The sequence below is a fragment of the Larimichthys crocea genome, chromosome X (assembly GCF_000972845.2).
Source record: "Larimichthys crocea isolate SSNF chromosome X, L_crocea_2.0, whole genome shotgun sequence".
Taxonomy (NCBI): domain Eukaryota; kingdom Metazoa; phylum Chordata; class Actinopteri; family Sciaenidae; genus Larimichthys; species Larimichthys crocea.
The window spans coordinates 18,486,814-18,508,892 of NC_040020.1; the positions used below are offsets into that span (position 1 = coordinate 18,486,814).

Sequence of the window (22,079 nt, forward strand, 5' to 3'; positions counted from 1 at the left end):
TATGTTGCACTGACTTGTTTGGTGAAAAATAAATAAAATAAATATTTCAATAGCACGTGTGTGTATCTGCAGATATTTCTGTGCTTGTGAACAATCTGAAGAATTCTCCACAGTTTGAACTATGTTAGTATTATGGCAAAGCATACTAAAGATGAGAGTGCTTTTCATTATGCCCAACAGTGTGTAGTTGGTTAGACAAAAATCTGTAATACGAATGAAGTGTGTGCCATCTGCTGCAAAAGTTTTGATTTTGGTTGCAGTGCTTCATTTTGTGGGATATATGAGGTATTTTGCAGTTTGGGTGTGTGGTTTGGTGAATTGTGTTAGTGTTTTGATAAAACCAGCCTAGTTTGCAAAATTGTGTTTAAGCAAATGGAAAAAACTGTAAGAGACTTAGCGACACACACACTGACGTCATCTGATAAGATTTCATTTGAGTCGCACAGATGAAACGTCTCTGTAGATTCAGCTGAACGTTGTGCTGGTACAACACAGGGTTTTTATTGAGCAGTAGAGTCTGAGTGCTGCTGCAGTCTCTTTGAACAACTGCATCCATCTCTTTGCCATATCATACCGTTCATGTGTCACAGCTCATGGCCATAGCATCTATTTCATGCTTAACTGCCTTGCAGTTGGATTCCTCTCTGAAGCTTTGTTCTGTTTCTCTTCTTGGGAGTTTTTTCTTGTGTTCTTGCACAGTTCACAGTCCCTGCTTGTCGACTGAAGCACAACAACAGGCTTCATCACTCATTCAGACGTGTCTTTGACATTAATGTTATTTATGGCTTCATTAAGACTTGACATGACATTTATGGAAAGAGACATATGCTTGTGAAATATTTGACAGCTGGTGAACGTGTGTGTGTGTTTGTGTGTATGTGTGACAGACTATAGAGAATGTGGTGATCTGTCAAATACCAATAAATAAATTAATTAACATGGGTGTTAACCTGAGAAGAAACAATTAAAGACGACCAGAATCTCACAGATTTTCTAATTACTTTGAAAGAATTGAGACAATTGTGGAACTGCAGAAATGCAGCACTGAAGAAGTGGCCATCAGAAATGCAATTCCAACTTTATTCAGTATGGATTATATGGAAGAAACCTGCTGGCCTCTACCTTCCTCCTATACAGCGATGTTCTACTAAACAAGGACTGTCACACGGTCACTGGACCCTGGCAGTAAATATAAAGAAATCTCATGATTTTTCAAAAACACAGCAGATGTCAAGAGAACAAATGCAAGTTTACATAAATAATCATGTCATTGAACATAGTATAGTTAAAGTGACCTTGATCTAACCACAACAGCCGCAGGGAGTGTCACTACGACAGTGAATGCACAAAAACAAAGAGCTCTAAATGCAATGAAGAGGACATTTTATTATTTCCACCATACAATCTGGATTGAAATATTTGAGTGTCATCCTGCCTATTATATCTAAACCCACTGTGACAAACAGAACATCATCTACACATGCAGTTCCACAGATTATTTACACACAAGTGAAAAAACACTTCCAAATGCATGAAAAGCAGAATTAGACAGAAAATTAACATTCAAAGAAGCGCACTCATATTTTACAGTCACCTGAAATCAAGGCCCCCCAAGACACTCTCCTTTCCAGAGCCCTTCAAACCCAAGAGCTGAGCCCAGAACAGTCTCTGTGTCAGATGAGACTAACTGCCACCTGTCAGACACACTCTGACCAGCCCATACTTTTCAAACATCAGTCAGATTAAACTAAATGATCACACAATGTAAAGAAACTTATGTGGAACATAAGTGGAGACAGATCCTCGACTGATCTGAGTACATGCTCACTGAGCAGAAATGAACAAGACACAAAAACCATCAAGACAACAATATGTGTAATATGTGGTTACTACTGGACAGATGAGGCTGATTCAACAACAAATAAGGAACATTTACTTTAATGAGTTAAATCTAAGTTATCTGCGATTTCAAAGAGTTTAATGAGCTCTGTGCATTAAAAGAAGTCCTGAGGGAAGGAGACAGGGCTAATCTTGTCCAGTATGTATCAGAGTGTATCAACAGAATGCAACTAACTAACTATTATTATATACTGTTATTTTTTTTGAGATGGTGGATTATTTTCTCAACAACTTTCAACATGGTAAATTGCCATGAACAGGTGACTGTCAAAAAAACTATTTTGGTAAACATTCAGTCTCTATACTGAATCTATAACTCCAATGTGACTTCAGCAGTACAAATAAATGAGCATGTAATTGTATGTGCATGCACATGTTTATGAGACCAACCTGTGTATGTGTGGGTGGTAGGCCTTTGCGTCCATAAACTCCGACAAGAGCATCTTTCTGAACGGAGATGTTGAATTTCAAGAACTGTGGTTGGTCAACGTACAGCTGGGACCTCCAAAACACACCTTGTATGAAGAACAACAACAAACCAGCAGCAGTCAAAAGCAGTGATTTACAGAATGTTTCCAACTATATATCATATATAAATCAATATGCAAAAGATCAGGGATGTTACACACCCCAACACTCACAATGCGAGCGTAATCCTTCATTTTAACTGTAAGTCATGGTTGTTACAATATGATTTACTCTACTAACATGGGAACTGTCACACTGCAATTCATTTTTCAATGTGTGCGCCCTACATTCCATTAGCGTTGTTTTAGCCCACCGTCACTGATATGACTGGGGTTGACAAAATAATACAACACCTACAACACCTTTCTGAAACATGGATTTATAGACTGTTATAACTAGCATTTCTAATAAATTGGCAACTAATGTGTAATGTGTGTGTGTGTGTGTGTGTGCACTTACCAGCCTTACTAAGTATTGGCTTGGGCGTCGTTACACATTCACCAACAGTAGACTTGAAAACTATGAGGGGACATTTTTTAGGTCCCTGTTGGTCATGCCTTAAATCAGCCTAAAATCATGTCTAACATGCTCTGGTAAGGTTTATTCATTTTTTGTCAAGAGGTCCAGTCTTGGTGCGCGATTGATGAAGTACCTTCTCATGAGTGCCTCTACTGGTTTGAACAATGAATTTCAACGAACCATTACACACCTCGCTTTTCACACTCCCCATTATATGAATGGCTTGAAGTCCCAGGCAGCCTTTCAGACTGTAGATGGGCCATTAAACATGCCACTGTGAAGAGACCAGTGTCTTGAAACATGATCTGTTATGTTTTTGTAACAAAACATAAAGGCTCAGCTTTTGGTTTCAAGTTTGACACTGTAAAATAAAGGGCAACCAAGAATGCAGGAGAGAAATTCATATTTTATAATCAAATAAGAAAAAATAAACAAACAAAAACAAAAAACAATAACAGGTTAAAATAAAAAATAAACTGGTCAGAAGGCATGGGAGTAATAAGGACTAAAAAAAACAAAAACAAATAATGAATCAATATGAAATTAGGTATAGGACGGTCAGTAGTTTTCTATGGCCTTTCTTTACTTTAGATTTGCTCAGTCACTAAAAATCCCTCTACTATATAATAACACTATACCACTAAGATGTAATTGTGAGCAAAGTTCAAAACAATATAACAAAACAATTCTCTACTCTAAATAGTATCTTCAAGCGCTCTGTTATTATGTTGTTTTTTTTATCATAAAGGCTGAACTTAAGTTGAAGGGGTCCACTGTTGACTAGTACACAGTACCTCTAGTACCTAGTACCTCTTAGATATCACGGAGTGACATTCACACTCCAGCATGGATAAATAAATGGATCATTATCAAAACTGAATACTATATAATCTGCACTGCACGGTCAACCTACCATAATATATGTAAGTAAAGTAACAATACCACCATATTAAGCTACACACATTCACTTTTAACTAGATGCTTATTAGCATGTATATTAGTAGCATATTGTCTCTTTATTAAGTCATCAGAATGTATTAATGCCTTATTTTGCAGGACAATGCAGACTACACTATGCATACAACTCAATAGACCTCCTTTTTCTTTTAAGGTACAACCCATCACTTAAAAATAGGATCCAACATAACAGAATCCAGATATATGAATAAAGCTTTATATGTGGATTTCTGTTCTGAACATTGTGCTATCAAATAGAAAGGTTGGTCTACACTTGGACTGTACAGAGTGACACTGGTCCCTTGTTTAATGGTAGAGAACAATGCTTAAACAGTTAAGTTTTCTATTATTTTCTGTTTTACATTTCTCAAGTGTTTTGTATACAGCCTTACAAAGCGAAAACAGCACAAGTAATGCAGAACTAAGATGACAAAAAAGATGATTACCGACTGAGCTAAACTGAGCTAAAACATTTTTTTTTATGTCACTGTTGGGCAGCATTGACTGCAGTCCAGACACAGAAATACAAGCTTTTGGCTGCATACCCTGCAACCCCTACTGACATAACTGAAATGCACTATCCCCATTCAAATAAACATAACATCCTTCATTTTTGCCACAATGCATGATTTGGTCTGAATCTGTCTCCTTCTTCTTCTTCTTCTTCTTTACATTTTGTGTTTAAACAATACACTAAAATGCCTGTTTGCAAAGCATATTTACACTTTTGGTAAGAACAAGAGAAGTTCTCACCATTTAAATGGTGAAATCCCTGACATGAGTGGCATTAGACAAAATGTCTGAAAATAAATACATGCTGCTATTAACAGTTGTTCTACGTTCTTCTCCTGCCTTCATTTTTGTGATTGCAAATGCACAGAGATGGCGGCTTTTCTGCTTAAGTATCTATTGTAGTATAATAGTAAGTTTTTCTGTAGTACTGTCTACGTTTATCATGCTTATCAGTATATGGAATGATTAAAACAGTTAATACAAGGGCAAAGACAGAGTGGCTTTTGACTGTATTACTTACTACAGAGTAGTTACAGCAGCTAATAGGGGTCTAAATAAACAAACCAAACTGCTACATTTGCATCTGAGTACTCTTTGAAAAGGGCCATTCCTTCTGGGCCAGTGACGTGTCTTTCAAAATATTCAAGCAGGAATTCTCCTGGCTCAGTTTTTGGTGGGAATTACTTTATAACCTGATGAATAGACTTTGAAACTGGATAGATTAATTATTTATGAATGATGAATGATTCCTTCGTCAGTATAATTACATTAAAAAAACTATATGTATACTATGTATAATGGCGATGAGTGTTCTTCATTTAAAATTTCTCCTGCTTAACAAGACTTTCATACTGAAAGTTAAATCAGATCAACACCATTCTCACATCCATAGACACATTCTGAAAAAGAGACAGCAGCCAACAAGCTCAGCTTAACATAAAGACTGAAAACAGGGTAAAACAGCTAACCAGGCTCTGTTCAAACACTGAGGCCATCATTTATGTTTTTGACTTTCTCTGGTGTACTTTATCAGCCTGCTGACTTTGTATTTAGTGTACAGATATGAGAACGACATTGATCTTTACATCTAAACAGAAATCTTATATAGGAATGATTAATTCATTTTAATTTACTTGATCTATTCTTGAGTTCTCATTGTTTCCTTATAGCTTCTTTATATTGGAGTGTGCTGACACTGAGAAACCTGAGTCAGAGCCTTTCAAATGCCTTTTGGCATTTGTAGTCTCCTAAATAACCCAGCTATACACAACACATCCAAGCATGTAGATACCCATGCAATAACCTTGTGCATGCTGTGGTTAGTAATTTGAATGTATTACATTTACACACAGCGTTTAAGGAAGTATTAGAGTTTGTCCAGGGTCAATAGTTCATGAGGTGAACATAAACAAAAATCCTTTACATTGAAGTAGTGACATGACCGAGCCCCATGTGCTTCACAGATCCTAACTCTGAGGGTTACATGGTAGTAAGTGTTATCTCTGAGAAGTGAGTGACTCGGAGTGGGTGAGGGGTGTGAATCTGATCCAGTGAATCTAAGTAAGAGAATAGAGGTAGCTGACGATGGTTGTTAGGCCACAATGGGCTTCAGGCTTGCTAACTTCTTAGTTATTTCACTCTGAGCTGTTTGCTCATGGTGGGCTTGTTGGATCTCTAGGTGCTCTATATGAAAACTGTCCTGAGATAACTTGTTACGATTTGGAGCTAAATAAATAAACTTAAGACTGATGAACTCCCCTGTCTTGGCTTGAACTAGGAGTATGGGAAGATGTATTAAGTACTTTGGTCATCTTTTCTGTTGTATTTATGTATGTATTAAGTACTTTGGTCATCTTTTCTGTTGTATTTATGTATAAATATGTTGTATGTATTTTTAAGGTTACATGGATTATCATGAACACAGCATGAATTCATTCATGAACTATTCATGCACTATGCACAATAATAAACAAAAACTCATTCACAACTTAATGCAAAAGCCAAGATATTTCAATCCTAATGACTTTAAAGTTATTAATGATGTTCATGTCTTCTTCAAAAGTAAGTCTGCAGATAAAGGGACAGGGTAAAAAACTGTTGTAATAATGATAAACTAACAAGTACGTCTTAATGACCTCATCATGCTTGTGGCTGTTCAAATAAAGTGGCGCTTTGTCCATCTTTAACATCAACTAAAATCTTTGATTACTGGTGGTATAATGCTGAATTCACATCATTAAAAACTCAGATATTAAAGACTTTAATTGTTGCATGTTAATTAAATCATTGTTCCTGCATCAATTCATGCATACAATACATGAAGTCAAGTCATGCATGAACAGTTCATGAACCCTTACTATAAAGTGGTACAGATACTTTTGAAACTGTAAAGGGTGAGAGTATAAGGAATACTTTTCTGTTGATAATTAGGCCATAAACTACAAGCTACTTAGAAAAAAGTAGTTAATCAAGGCATTTTACATCACAAAACATCTATTCACATATGGCATTTTGGCATAATAACCACAGGTACATGTTATTTTGAGATTTGGAAAGTATAGATGATACTGATATAAATATATGAGACCATTTATTGAGTGAGATGTGTTTCTAAGGAGGCTGACGGTTCATTTTTATCTTTTTTTATTCGATCTGCCAACCAAAATAATTCTTATTTAAAGGTAAACTACTAGGTCTAATGATCTGATCCACAGTCAGCCTGTGCAGGCCTCAGGTGAAACTGTTGTCACTTGAAGCCCCTTTGTATAGAAGTAGATGTAAATTTAGTGCGGGTTCGTGAAGTGGCCACAGCTTCACACCTCCATTAGTGTTTGTGACACACACAAACAGAAAATTTCAGTACTTGGATGGGATATTTATTTGAAATGCATTTTTTTTTCCATTTTAAAACAAATATTCCAGTGTCTGATTTATTTCATGTATATAATACCACTATGTGGCTACAAGCCTAACTCTTAAAAAATAATTATATTTGTCCATGTTTGTACTATTAGCAAGGACTACCAGTGTAAAATATGGAACTGCACTGACTGAGCGGTAACTGGATACAGAGTTTGACTGGTAGATTTCTCAAATCTTTTTAGATTACTATTTGGACAAAAAGAAGATGCTTGTGGTGTACTCGAGTTTACATGACCATAAATGGCTAGCTGACATTTCCTGACATCCCTAACTTTACATTTTAGATTACATTGTAATTCTTTGTCCACAACAGTCCAATCTTATTTTAAGATAAGAAAATGTATAAATAAATACATTTTATCTATGAATATTTATCAATTTTGAAGGGCTTGCCACCAAAAACACTGAGCAAGGATAATTCTTGCAGTATGTTGGAAGACACAAAACATTAGCTAAGAAGGAGATGCCCTGTTTAAACAGTATGATGCAGAATATTTGTCACTATTTGTTCATTTGTTACTCCATTCAGGGACAGACTGTGAGAAAAACTCACAAGGTCTCAGGGTTTTTATTTAACTAAGTGGAGAGGATATCATTACCAATAATCTATGTTTTGCGAATTGGCATAACAAAAACCTTTTCAACGTATTGTTGAAATCCAAAATGTAGAGTGGCCCAATTATAGTATCACCCATAGGTTTCTGAAGTGCCATTTTGAAGCTCAAAATATGCGGCGCTGGCCGCCGCCATGTTGAATATACTGCCTTTTCCGCCTCCCAGCTAATCTAAAAATAGGCAAAGACGTGGATTATCAGCAGGTTTAATAATAAAAAATAAGTAGAATATATATAATATAATATAAAATAATAGAAAGCAAAAATGATGATCACAATCGTTCTCTACCATTAAACAGGGGACCAGTGTCATTCTGTGCAGTCCAAGTGTACATAGACCAACAAGAAGTGTAGACTAATGAGATGTAAAAACCTACAAAGACCAATACCTGCTCAGTATCAGTGTGAACTACCTTGATGGAAAGTCAGAGGCTTTGGAAAGGAATCCATGCATAGTATCAATTTCACTTTTATTGTTTCTGTAAGAAATACAATTTTAAGTATTCAAGTAGAAGACTTTGGTTCAAAATGACTTTAAGGGATGTCAAAGCTTTGGACTGGTTGCAGAAGTATTACTTGCCATCTGCAAATACCTTGCCATCTAGACTTCATGCTAGATTTTTTTGTCCTGATGTCTGTTTCTGTTACTGTTCCAAGTCATTACATGCCCTCAATTACATATTACATTGATCTTTCAGCACACTTTGTGTGCAGTTTCCAATTAGTCTCCAGATAGTTGACTTACAAATGCCGCAAAGTCTCTCCAGATTTGTGTATGTGCAATAGCACATTATTAAATATAACCTGAATATTTCAATGGACCTCCACTTTTTCATGGTATAACCCATCACTTAAGAATAAGGTCTGTTAATTCCAGCAGCTGTATGCTATAATGGATTCACTAAATGTGAAGAGAAGGTAACTTTAGAATAAGGAAACTGTTTGTGGGTTAATAAGGCAAATACTGAGCAAAGTATATTAGGACTGTAAATTTAACAGTGGGCTGTGTGAGATCCATCAACTAGCTGACTTTTCTCTTGTAGCTCACACACTGGTGACTCACATGACCTCATATATTTTCCAATGCATGGTTAAATTGTTGTTCTCTCTTTTTTTTAACAACCCAGTCTAAATAAAGATTTTGAATAGACCATCTTATCTGCAGCATCATGGCTGTTGTAATAGCAGTTAGCAGTTGCCATTCCACCTGAAGTGAGCATCTAGCATTTGTTGCCAACATCATTCATATGACCAAGTTAAACTATTTCGTTCACTTATTACTCCCTGCCCTCTGGTTAGCCCTTAGCCCAGAAAATGGTTAAACCACATATCGTAATTTTCAGACTATTGAGTGCACCTGAATATAAGCCGCACCAGCTAAATTTTAAAAAGAAAATACATTTTGTACATATATAGGCCACACTTGAATATAAGCTGCAGGTTTTTATGTTGTAACATGAGATATTTACACAGAAAGACGATTTTTAAAAAGTTTTAATTTAAGACATGCTTTTTTTCAAACTGTGCATGAAAATCGGCAGTATGGCACCAACATGGCATCAACATAGCATCAACACAGCACCAACACGCCATCAACACGGGATGAACATGGGATGATGTACGTGCAGTAGCTCTATTTCCTTCTTTGACAGCCAGATCAATTGCCTTTAACTTAAAAGCTGCATCATATGTGTTTCTTTGTGTGTTTTCCATGATGAGGATGTGTGCATGATGCACAAAATGACAGTTCAAAATCAAAATCAAAACTAGTGTCTTCTTCGGCACATCATTTTTCCCCATATGTCTGTCTCACTTTTGCGTTTACTGATAGGCTGCAGGGTTCAAAGCGTGTGAAAAAAGTAGCGGCTTATAGTCCGAAAATTACGGTATATATTTTTAAAAATATTTTGTTAAAAATATTTAATAATTTAGTTCAGATGATTATTTTTTGAATAAATATTATTAATTTAGCTTATTTCTTATTTTTAAATGTTGGCCCATCCTATCTAAGAGGGAACTTATGTGTCATTATGTACCAGCCAACAGTGGACCTCTTTAACTAAAGTTCAGCCTTCATGATGAAAAAAACATGAAACAGATCACTTTGAAGATACTAGAAAATTCTTTTGTTATGTTGTTTTAAACTTTGTTGTCAAAAACAAATTTGGCTGGTACATTTGCAGATAACTCCATCGTGTCTATTTTAATCTGTACATGTTGAGGAAACATTCTTGACAACAATTATGGGATCTGTGATTCATAAAAAAATATAAAATATAATAGTTTTTTTCAATCTATTCAAGATATAAGATGCAATCCAGGATGAAGGAACCTCTCTTTAAAATGCACACTTTATCATCCAAACAGGTCTGAAATATGACCAAGATGAACACAGAAAAATATAAATTCTCTGACGAGGAAATTAAAATTAGTGCACTAATGTAATAAAATAGTTTATATATCTAAAGACTAGATAAAGTCAATTAGCCAATTAGTCAACTGATAGCTGATTCTGCAGTCCTTGATATCAGTGCATGCAGACAGGTTATGCAGGTAAAACCTTATCTTTTCTTGGCTGTGATTATTTTTTGTAATATTATTGCAGAAAAATAAAATATTGAAAACATTAAAGTTAAAATGTCCATTTTGAAAGAAACAAAGAAAGTCTTTGCAGTAAACCAATACTCATGAAGTGAAAGAATGGATATAGGCGGTTTTACTGTAGTCTGTGGAGGTCCACTCTTTGAAAGGTAGACATCACCAAGTCCCCTCTTAGCTTCTTCTTTAAAAAAAAAAATCATATTTGATGTAATATTATGGTAGCATTTTAGTTTTGTAATTTTAAAATTACCAGAAATACCATTCAACACTTACCTTGTGTTCTCTGAGAGTCCCCTGTTAACGAGGTATGCATGTATATGTGTGTGTGTGTGTGTGTGTGTGTGTGTGTGTGTGTGTGTGTAGCTAACCTGGTGGTACATCTTGTACAGCTCGTCTCCCCACATCCACCTCTCCTGTGTCGATGGTGTTGTTCTCTAGAAGAAACATTTTACCTGCAGAGAGAGGTCAGGAAATGTAAATCATCGAATTTTTTCATTCCATTTCTGTAATAGAAAAAATGTATTGATGATAGTTATGCTGAAAGATGTGGATAAAAGACTTTTCTTTTTCTTGCTTGTTTGCGGAAAAATACACACATAATGAATTTTCACATGCACTCAGTAAAGTTTTAGATTATGTTATTAAAGATTCTTTGAAGAATTAAGGAGGATTTTTTTTTTCAGTTTAATTCCTCAAAAACAATGCTGGAAAAATAGCAATAGTCTAGTAGACTTTGAGCTTACACGCATGGCGTTGTTGTTGAGCTGGCTTTAGCCATCATTACTTATTGGACTTTCTAAAAAACTTCAGACACTTCAGCTGCCATGACATCTTACATCTGACAATGATAGCTAGGCTACGAAGCAATATATCCTACCAAGTAATACTGTCAGCACAACAGTGACAGCACAGTTGTTGTCTCTTTTCATCTTTACTGTCCATCGATCGAGTGTTTGAAAACAACTTTCATTTGATATGTCTCATTATCATTCAAAAGTGGTGATTTTCTGTTGAGCATAAATTTCACAGCTTCCATGTTCACTCTTACACACATCAACATTCTCTGGATTTAGTGTTTTTTTTTTTTTTTGTCATTACTGCTCAGCTGGACATCAATGGAGTTGTATCTGTCCAGCATGTCTAAGCCATGTGTTTACACAGGTTTCCTTCAGTTTAATTAATGTTAATCTGGTAAAACATTTTAGTTAGAGTTCCAGTCATGCTAAAAATGAAAACTTCACTCCTCAGTTAGGAACTAAACACTCTCATTAGAACTGAATGTAAACAGACCTGCTTTTACGTCCTTTCTTTGGAGCTGGAGTGGTGCCACTGCTCAAAGCTTGTAATTTCAGAGGCCTAACATTACACTTTAACAGCTTAAGTCATGACATCTGGGCCGTGAACCAACACTGACTCAGTTGTCTGCGTGTGTGTGTGTGTGTAATATTTATGGCAGTCTGGACGTTAGGCACATTTGTTCTACTCATATGAGCTGCAACATATGACACAAGCCCAGCTCGGAGACAAACACATTGATCTTTATTTCTTACACAACACACTCATACTGATGGCCTCTCTCTCCTTCTCTCCCAATTTCACTGTAATTAATGGGCTTGCAATAGAACTCCTCATATATCAAACTCTCTCTCTTTCTCTCTCTCTCACACACACCACAAAGTCAAAACTAGAGCAGGCCGTTTTCTTTCTAACATCTGCACAAGCAATTGAGGACTAACACTGAGAACCTCATTTCTGCCATGTCTTCATTCTTGATTCTTATTCTGCTCTTAATTTCTCTCACTCGATTCAGTCTGATCCACAGAGACAACCTACATCGTATTTCTTTACTAGAGTCCCTTTACTCTTTTTTCAGCATCATTCATCTGTTCAGAAAGCTGATTTCAGTTCATACGGCTCCACATCTAAACCAAGTCTGCTCACATTGGCCACTGAGCAGCTCTGTGGCCTTAAAAGCTTTCTCAATAGAAGGGGACATTTAGACTTTCACTTCTAAGCTAAGATTCAAAAGCCTTACAATTTTGAGTAAACATCCCCTTTCTCTAACATTTAGCGTGCCACCACTATTCTCACTCTCTTTCAATTTCACCCAACTCTGTTGCTTTGTGTTTGTAAAAAGAAGAGGAAGTACTGAAAGAGTGAGAAAGGAAGAAAAAGAAACAGACAATGAAGAAATGATGGAGACATTAAAAAGAGTGACAAGTAGACAAAAACAGGTACAGAGAACAACTGAAAAATCAATCTTCATGTGGGTGTATGCATGTGTGGTTTAATACTGGAGTGACTGGCAGGATGAGGTCAGCTTTAACCAACCACCCACAGCTTTATTAAAATGTTCCTCATACATCTGTTTTTGTCTGGTAGCCTATACTAAAGTGTAGACCGATGAATGCTTGTTTTCATCTGCTACCATTGTGCGGATATTAGAAGTTGGTTCACAAGATAAGCAGCAGGTGGCACTAATTCTCTAGTCAGAAAACCAGAAGAAGAGGGCGCGACAAAAAGAACTCTAATGGAAGCTCGAGTGGTGAAAAACAATCAGACAACCGGAAGTAAACCAGACATTTGTGTTTGTTTCATGTATTAATATGAGGAAGGTTACATCTGTAGATCATGTAGATCATCATGTATGGATTATAGAGCCATGAGAGCCATGAGGAAACCGCTCAGTCACATGACTTCAATGTTTGCTATGTCACAACCTGTATAGAAAAAGTCTTTCCATCTCCTGTCAGGAGTGTTAAGTGTCTTTTTAAAAGTAAAAAGCAAAAACCCCCTTAACTCTTTTTTAATGCACATCAAAGTACATTTACAGAAACATGCCTATGTTTTATGTCACAGTGCTGCTTCACTGTAAACACAGGGGATATGTACACCTCAGATGACCAGTGAACCCAGCTGGATTATAAATTCCCACAGAGAATCAACAAATCCTACACAAGCACATCTAGTCCATACATCCATTATCTGCAACCTCTTCTCCTCATCAGGGCTGGAGCCTATCCCAGCTGACTTTGGGCAAGAGCTGGGGTACACCCCATCTTATTACAGGGCACATAGAGGATGGAACGTTTGAACAAAAATGACAAAATCAGATGTAATAGAAACATTCTTACAGAAAACAGAAGACATTGTTTGGGAGCACTTTGGCTTCCCAGTACAATATAATGGTGACGGCACGCGAGTGGTGGACCGGACAAAGACTTTCTGCCGCAGATGTTTCATGGAGGTGCGGTATGCGGCATGCTAACCCACAGAAGACAGCATCACCCGACATATCTGTCACTGGTGCAACAACTTATCCCTGCTGCTTTTAAGCCACCTCTTGACATTAACACTGACAGGGCCAAAAACATCACAGAAGCAACTGGCGTATACATATCAACATCTATGCGCCCATATGCCGTAATAGAGGAGCCTGGCTTCAAGTATTTATTAAAGGTGCTTGAACAATGCTACAGTGTCCCATGCCGTGCGCACATCAGCCAGTCTGTGGTCCCTGCCATTTACAAGCGTGCACGAGCAGTGATGGAGCATGAGCTGTCTACAAAAAATAAATAGAATAAAACATAAAACAAATTAATACATTTGTTTTATGTTTTATTCTATTTATTTTTTACTTTTATAACAGGAGATGTTTTTTGATTTTGCAGTCAATTCGTATCTGTTCCAAATAAATGAAAAAAAGTTAGTCTTTTATATGTGATTAAAAAAAAAAAATTCCCATTGTACTGAACCCGTACCAAACCGTGACCCCCATACCGAGGTACGTACTGAACCGTGACTTGCGTGTACCGTTACACCTCTTCTCCAATCAACCATCTACAGAACTTTTCACTACGTTATTTTTTTTTTATTATTATTGTGTGTGTGTTTCAAGTGAGTCTTTATCATTTAACAGAAAAAAATACATCAAACAAACAGACCCGGGCATGTACACTTATGTTATAATACACATTTTAGCATTGAGGTACAATGAATGATGGAAATCCATCGCAACAAGATATATATATATATATATATATATATATATATATATATATATATCTATATATATATATGTGTGTGTGGGTGTGTTTGTGTGTGTGTGTGTGTGTGTGTGTGTGTGAAGCCTTTTAAATGAAGAGTACATCTTAATTGTTCTCACTTGGACTCCAAACTACAGTTCTACAGACTCTTTACTGTTTCGTGTCTTTCTTAAGAACTGAGAAACGACAAAACAAAGCAGAAATATCTAACCTCTGGTACTCTGCAGACACTGGCAGATGGTAGGTATGGTATCAGGTAAACACTGCAGGCTATACTGTGAAATATGTGTTCATTTCAGGTCCATTATGTTCAAATGATCTCACAGGGTGGGAAAAAAGTGTGTTTATTGGCAAACATTTTGACTAAGAATTACATTTAATTGCATCCATTACACAAAATTTTAAAATCTACATCAGACAACATACACTAATCTTATTTTCTGTCAGTGAATTCTGCCAATATGTTCATACTGAAATATGTGAATATCATGGTCAAACACTTCCCCCTGCATGACCTCTGCACTCTAACTGCAGAAAAATCAACATCACACTACTTCTAATTTACAGTGGTGTATTAGTTCTATATGAATGCAATCATTAGAAGATATGAGTCTGTCTACAGTGCTGCATTTTCTTCCTGTATGGCATTTCAATACTATAGCAGGCTGAGGTTTTCCTCAGGCACACAGAGTGACTTCTATATTTCTGTTTGAAGATAAACAGTTCTGGTCTAGTTTTGGTCTTTCTCATCATCTTGGTTGCTTTACCTGTGAGGGGAGATGATAAAACAGTATTTAAATGGGAACTCACCATTGTCTGTGGACACCATAAAGGTGTTTGGAGTCGTATCTCTTCCCCCTCCTCCATTTTCAAATGCTCCATATCCCTCACTCTCCTGAAGCTGCCAGTTCAGACCAAACAGATGCATAGCTGGAGAGAGGAGGAGGACAGAAAGGATGAGGGGAGAAGAATGAGGAAAGCAAGAGAGGAACAGGGAGTTTAATACAAAGTGCAGAATGAAAAAGAGGAAGAAAGAAAGAGGAGAGGGATAACATAAGGGGAAGGAAGGACAGTGAAGAGAAAGACAAAGGGGAGATAATGCAAAAAAAGGAAATGAAGGATGAACAACAGAGATTCAAAATGGAAATATGAAAAAGGGGAGAAAAGAAGGATAATATAAAGGGAGGATAATAAAACAGGAAATGATGAAGATGCAGTCACATCTCCCTTTACTGAAAACTACAGTTTATAGTTAGTTAATAACTTGCTGCTGCTGTCTCTCTATCTCTATCACAGGTTCCACTGCTACTGTAATCATTTTGTCATTCATTGTAATTCATTGTCATTTTATCAGTCATTGTAATTCATTGTCATTTTATCATTCATTGTAATTCATTGTCATTTTATCAGTCATTGTAATTGTACAATATGTTTGTGTTGATTTGTTCTGTACACGTGACATCCATTGCACGTCTGTCCGTCCTGGGAGAGGGATCCCTCCTCTGTGGCTCTTCCTGAGGTTTCTTCCACATTTTTTCCCTGTTAAAGGTTTTTTGTGGGCAAGTTTTTCCTCACTCGAACCGAGGGTCTAAGGACAGAGGGTGTCACTCCCTGTACAGATTGTAAAGCCCTCTGAGGCAAATGTACTTTGTGACTTTGAGCTATACAAATAAAATTGATTTGATTTGATTTGAAATGATAAAAAATAATGATAAAAATGTGTCTGTCAAACAGAAAACAGGAGAGAAGTAAACAAACATACTGTGTCTGTGTGTGTATGTCCATTGTGTTAAGCATACTGAGCACGAACAATACATTTTTGGAATCATGAATAACATCTATAATGCTCATAGGCTACGCAAATTAACTGAGCAACAGCACATGATATACACATACACATATGTGTGCGCACGCGCGCACACACACACACACACACACACACACACACACATACACACACACACAGCAGTACCGACCAGGGAAAAATAGAGTGGAGTGTGTTAGTATCAAAGGAAGCCTCAGGCAGCTAATCTGACATAACACAATATAACACTCACCTCTGCCACCTACATGTTTACTGTGTGTGTGTGTGTGTGTGTGTGTGTGTGTGTGTGTGTGTGTGAACTTGAACGTGTACCCACGGGCTTGTAAATCATCTGCTCACTTGCTATCTCCCTCCATCTCCTTGCATCTCAATTGAGATGTAACAAGATATTTCTGAGGCCAAGAAACAGTCAGACTGGTGTAAACCAGACGGAACAGAAATATCCAAACCCATGAAGCTTATTTCTATTCACCATCACACCTCCCTCCTTCAACTTTCAGTCACTCCTGCATGGAGTCTGCTGAATTATGCTGACTGTCTGATGAAGAACTTGAGAGCTGATGTGGCATTTTACAAAATGAAGCACTAGAAGGGGAATTTGGTTTTCTGCTTTGCCGAGTCAATCCAAAGAATTAGACTCTGCAATTCAATACTGTAGGCTGTTGTCTGGGTTTACACTGGTGTATCAATATTACACAGCACAGCCTACTGTTTTTTAATACAAAGTTCAGTACTGTCTGTGAAGCAGATTTCTATTAGAGACAAGATAACAAGTCTAAAGTATACCTTAGAATCTTCTGTCTAACAGTAAAGGCTACAGTTCTGTCCTACATGTACTGTATTGGTTCAAAAAAAATCCAAAGGGGACCTCTGGACACTCAGGCCCAGTCCATAGTCATGTAATTAGATGTCCAACTAGAGAGAGGACACTGCAGGAGCATGACGTGTCGCTGAACAAGCAGCCACAGCCAGCAAGAGCAGGATTACATTTTTCCTGCACTACATAGTCTTTACTCCGTCTCACCTGGAGAACAGATTTTCTCCTGAGATGACCATGTAATCACAGCTGTTGGTATTTGACATGCTGATATACAGACTTGTGGTAACATAATGGGACTCCTGAAGATTGAATTTACTATAGTTTGGATCTGGCCATCTTGGGTCCTGGGTTGGGTCCCCAGTCAGGTTTCAGCTACAAGAAACTGAGAGGATTTTGTCCTCAGGGTGGCGCTAAAGTAAAGATATAGGACCATGGGTGTGGTCTGTAACTGTTATGGCTATCTGCCCATTAAATTTTCATATGTTTGCTCCCACATTAATGACACATTTTAAGATAGGTTTATTTTGTATAGCCTTTCATTACATGCTCTTGCATATATAATTTAGAAATCACGCCTCAACTCCTGTTTGTATGATTTGAACTTTAAAACGTCCTTCACAAACTGAAATGTGATTTGACAGAGCTTTCTAAATTGAGGCATGTAGGAGTCTTTAGAAGGCCCTGCTTAATCATGTGAGATTTTGAAGGCTGTGACCGATATAAGTTATAGTGATATCTGTTGTCATGTGCCAATATTTAATGTCCTTAAATAGAATCATTTTCACGGCAACCAGAGAAAAATCCAAAGTGGTAACCTGTTTGTATTGGTTAAAAATGGAAGAGGAGTCTGGACTGTACTCCTCAGCAGATATTATAGAGAGTCATGTCAAGGACCAATTACTGATTCAACTTGGGAACATTTAGTGAGAGAAACCCCTGCTGTGGATTACACTCCACCCCCACCCACACACGCCCTGCCCAACACACACACTCATACACACTAATTCTGCACACAGATGCACACCTCTCTGCCTCATTAAATTAGTACCATGCTGTGCTAGCCTGTTACCCACAACCCCTCCTGGTGAGGACAGGAGCAAAGGGTCATGGGAGAGTGCTGGCTAATCGACAGGAGCCTGTATGCATGTCATCTGTGTGTGTGTGTGTGTGTGTGTGTGTGTGTGTGTGTGTGTGTGATAAAGTAAGAGGATTAATGGCCATGGTAACAGTCATACAAGACTGGTTCTCTCTAACAGAACAGAATTTTTTCCCAAATATGGGAATTAACAGAACATTCCAGAGAAATGTAGTTGTCAAGGAACATAGAAATTTTTTTAAAACTGTATGATTCCATGAAGCCATGTTAATTTGGCATCAACTATACATGAATCAATTCCCCAACATTTCTTATTCTTTAGAAATATTACTATGTGGAATACCTCCTGTGGAAGATTCTTTTGAAAAAGAAATCCCTGCAGCAGGACAACTTGGATCGATGGAAGAAGAACTATCCTACTGTGTTCAAAGCACGACTGGAATCAACAACCTAGTGTGCTCTGTCAGCATGTGTCCGTTCAGAAGAGCAAACTGATCCCAGCTCAGTCTTGATTATCTGACACACACTGAGAGCGACTACAGCAGCCTGATTCACCACTTGGTGAGAAAGAAATGTGTTTAGGGACGAGGCAGGTGAAGCTGCTGAAAATGACTCAACCAAAATACTATATTGTACTATAAATGCTGAGAGAAGGAGAAATGATGTAAAGCCTCTACACATCTATGTGTATGTGTTTTCACTTATGTGAGTGGAGTTCATCTCAGGACTGTCAGTGTGCACACTGTGGTGAACAGACCTTTGGACACCTAAATGGACTGCAGCCACCAATAATGAGTTACATCATTGTTTTTTCTAATATGACAAGTCAAAATGTCTGTTGTGAAAAAGGTCTACTTACAGCCTTGTGAGTGTGCGGGGGTGAGTTCCCCCTCTATCATTCTGATTTAAAGGTAAAAAGTTATTCCAGCCCAGTATCCTGAGGAATTACATCCATATTGGATGATTCTGCACCTCACGATTTATGTCCACCGCCAATGTTGAAACCTAATGCAGGAATTTTGTGCCCTTTATGTAGTGAAATTGCAACTGAGGTGCTTGAGGTCCGCATAGTGGAGAGCTCACACCTGTGAAATATTTTTTTTTTCTAATCTTAATCATACCCAAAGTGTTGTGTGCCAAACAATACCTTAACCATAGTTTATTTGGGATCCCTTACCTTAACCCTCCTATTATGTTAAAACCACATCTATTATATTATTGGTCAAATAGACCCATGCTCATACACAGGCAAACCAGTTGAAATTAGTCAAATTATCAGCACTGAGTCAGTTGTTGATCCAGCTCGTGTTAAACAGAGAAGAAATGCTAATGGCCTTGTGAGTGCACAGGAGTGCTTCAAGCTAAATACAAATGTCAGTATGCTAACAATAAAGTATTGGACTAATTGAAATTTTGACCTGATGATGGCACTTGATGAAAAGTCAGACAATATTTAAAGTTATTACAGTTCATCTCAAGGGCAAAAGAAATGCCCATCCAACATCTGTCAAATGTTTGACTAAATGTCAAAAATATCAACCTTTGGTTGTGCTAGAAGAAAAGTCAGATGATCACCAAGTCACTCGGATTCATCCTCTGGGGCTATTTAGTCTGTACAAAACTAACAAGTGAATTTCCCCGTTGTGGGATAAATAAAGTATTATCTAATCTAAAACTTGGTGGGCTGACGAGCTGTGAAGCTCTAACTTTGACAATCTGCAACACGCAGGTGGCTTCCAGCAAACATACCAGCTGACACTGAAACATGTGGCTGCTATGAAACTATTCAAATATTTAATATTATGCTGTTTGTGTGCACAGGTCGGATAATAACATGGAGGGCATAGCTACAGCTGTCCCTCGCTATATCGCGGTTCACTTTTCGCGGACTCGCTGTTTCACAGATTTTTTTAGTGTAATTTTGCATGCTTTTTTTTACAGCGTACTGTACAGTATGAACGTGCATTGTGTTCTGCGTCCTGATTAGCTAAGGGAGTACTGTACAAAATGCGTTCGGCTATCCAGATTTACATAAATGTTTAATCGCTAGCAGTGTGACTCTGCATTTACTAATACAGTCTTGTACTTATTTTTGTTAAATCTGAACTTTGAGAGTGTTTAAATAAGAGAGAAATGTGAGAAAATGTTAATGCCTGCCTGAGAAAAGTGTATAAAAGTGTGTGGTTAGGGGTTTTACGGCCTTAACATATAGAATAATTGTAAAAAATAAAGCTGATTACTTCGCAGATTTCGTTTATTGCGGGTTAGTTTTAGAACGTATCCCCCGCGATAAACGAGAGACCACTGTATATAGCTACCAAAGAATGTCCTTCTTTCAGAGTAACCTTGGACTTGAAATGTTCACTTTCCACAGTGTACTAGTTTATGAGACGTTACAAAAAAATTATAGTTGATATCAAAGAAGTCTTCTACTTTTAATTAAACATATAGTACTGCTGTGAAATCAAGACCCACTTCTAGAAAGGACAGATTTAAATGAATTGATTTTAAAAAATTTCACCTGAGTCACACCAATATTCAGACCATATCTATGCTGTGTTTTGGACATAAATGCTGAACAACAGGAGTATACTGTCAGTGAAGGCAGTGCTTTGCAATTCTGACACAGTGCCCTTGTTATTTGCAAACTACTGACATGGCTGATTCATAAGAGATTAAAATCAGCCTCCTATAATTATTTCAAATAATTCTGCTGCTCCTGTGGTGATACAAGGCCTATGGCAATAGAGCTCAGGCCTGCATGCAAATGTTGCACATGAAGGAGTAGAAAGCTAATTCCTAAAATTATTCAAACTATTCATTAAAACCTTATTCTTTAACTTATTTGAACTCACACTGATGGGAGTAACCAGATGGACAGGTATAAGATAAGTGCAAGTAAAGAAACATTATTTTTCTGTGACCAAAAAAGACTTGAATGAATAAATCTTAGAGAAATCAGCACACCCCAGTGGGAGTCACAAAGAGACGTTTATCGTAATGGGTTCACTGAATGCACTGAGTGCTTGTTCGATGTTTTATGGGACACACCTTGGCTCAATTAGTCACAGAGGAAGGTTTTATGTGTGTACATGTGTGTCTTTGGTAACACAATCTTACTTGCTGCACATAAACTCAGTGAGCAGAAAAAACTGCATCTCTGGACCCTACCTTTATATTTACATGTGTGTTGTTACAGGTGCTTGTATGCAGCAAGTAGAGTGTTTTGCATGCTGAATGTTTACTAAGCACAGGCTTAGAGGGTGATTTAACAGACTTCTGTGAACTGTGAACCAGGAGGGAAACTCTCATCAATAAGGTGACAGTGTTTATCTCCATAGTGTCTTGCAGGCTTGCACTTCTCTGGAAATGTGCTGGTAATTTTACTTTTTGGCCTTTTCAGGAATGGATCCACAGTCAGGTTTTAGAAACTCAAGCTAACAATTAGTGTAGGGGGGACTTTGCAACGTTTCCCTGATACCATGCACCTCAAATTCAAATGTAATTAAATTACAATAATGGAAAGTCCAGAGAAAACACACAGCTTAAGAACTGGGTCTTCTCCAGAAAACATTGGGACACATTTTTAATTATTAATTGGCTAGTTTGAAATTGAAGTATTTGTTGTTGTTTTTCTAAAATGAATATTTCATGCATTTCAAGTTCCATTATAATTCACAATATTGGAAATGGAAACAATAGAAAAATCTGAAATAATGCTATGACTCAAATTCATCTTTAACATGTCTCTTTTTTGGAAAAGTATGAGAGGATGAAGGTAGAGAGAGTCTGCGACCAG

General features: G+C 37.3%; 1 protein-coding gene across 7 annotated transcripts in view; it reads right to left on the minus strand.

Annotated features, from left to right (window-relative positions):
- tenm3 (teneurin transmembrane protein 3) overlaps positions 1–22,079 on the minus strand; it is a 229,612-nt gene that overhangs the window by 91,866 nt on the left and 115,667 nt on the right. For all 7 annotated transcript variants that reach the window (XM_027282804.1, XM_027282802.1, XM_027282801.1 and 4 more), the window contains 3 exons: positions 15,350–15,469; positions 10,862–10,945; positions 2,290–2,414 (listed from right to left, as the gene is read on the minus strand). In XM_027282804.1, coding sequence (XP_027138605.1) covers positions 2,290–2,414; positions 10,862–10,945; positions 15,350–15,469 — 329 coding nt within the window. The remainder of the gene's footprint in view (positions 1–2,289; positions 2,415–10,861; positions 10,946–15,349; positions 15,470–22,079) is intronic.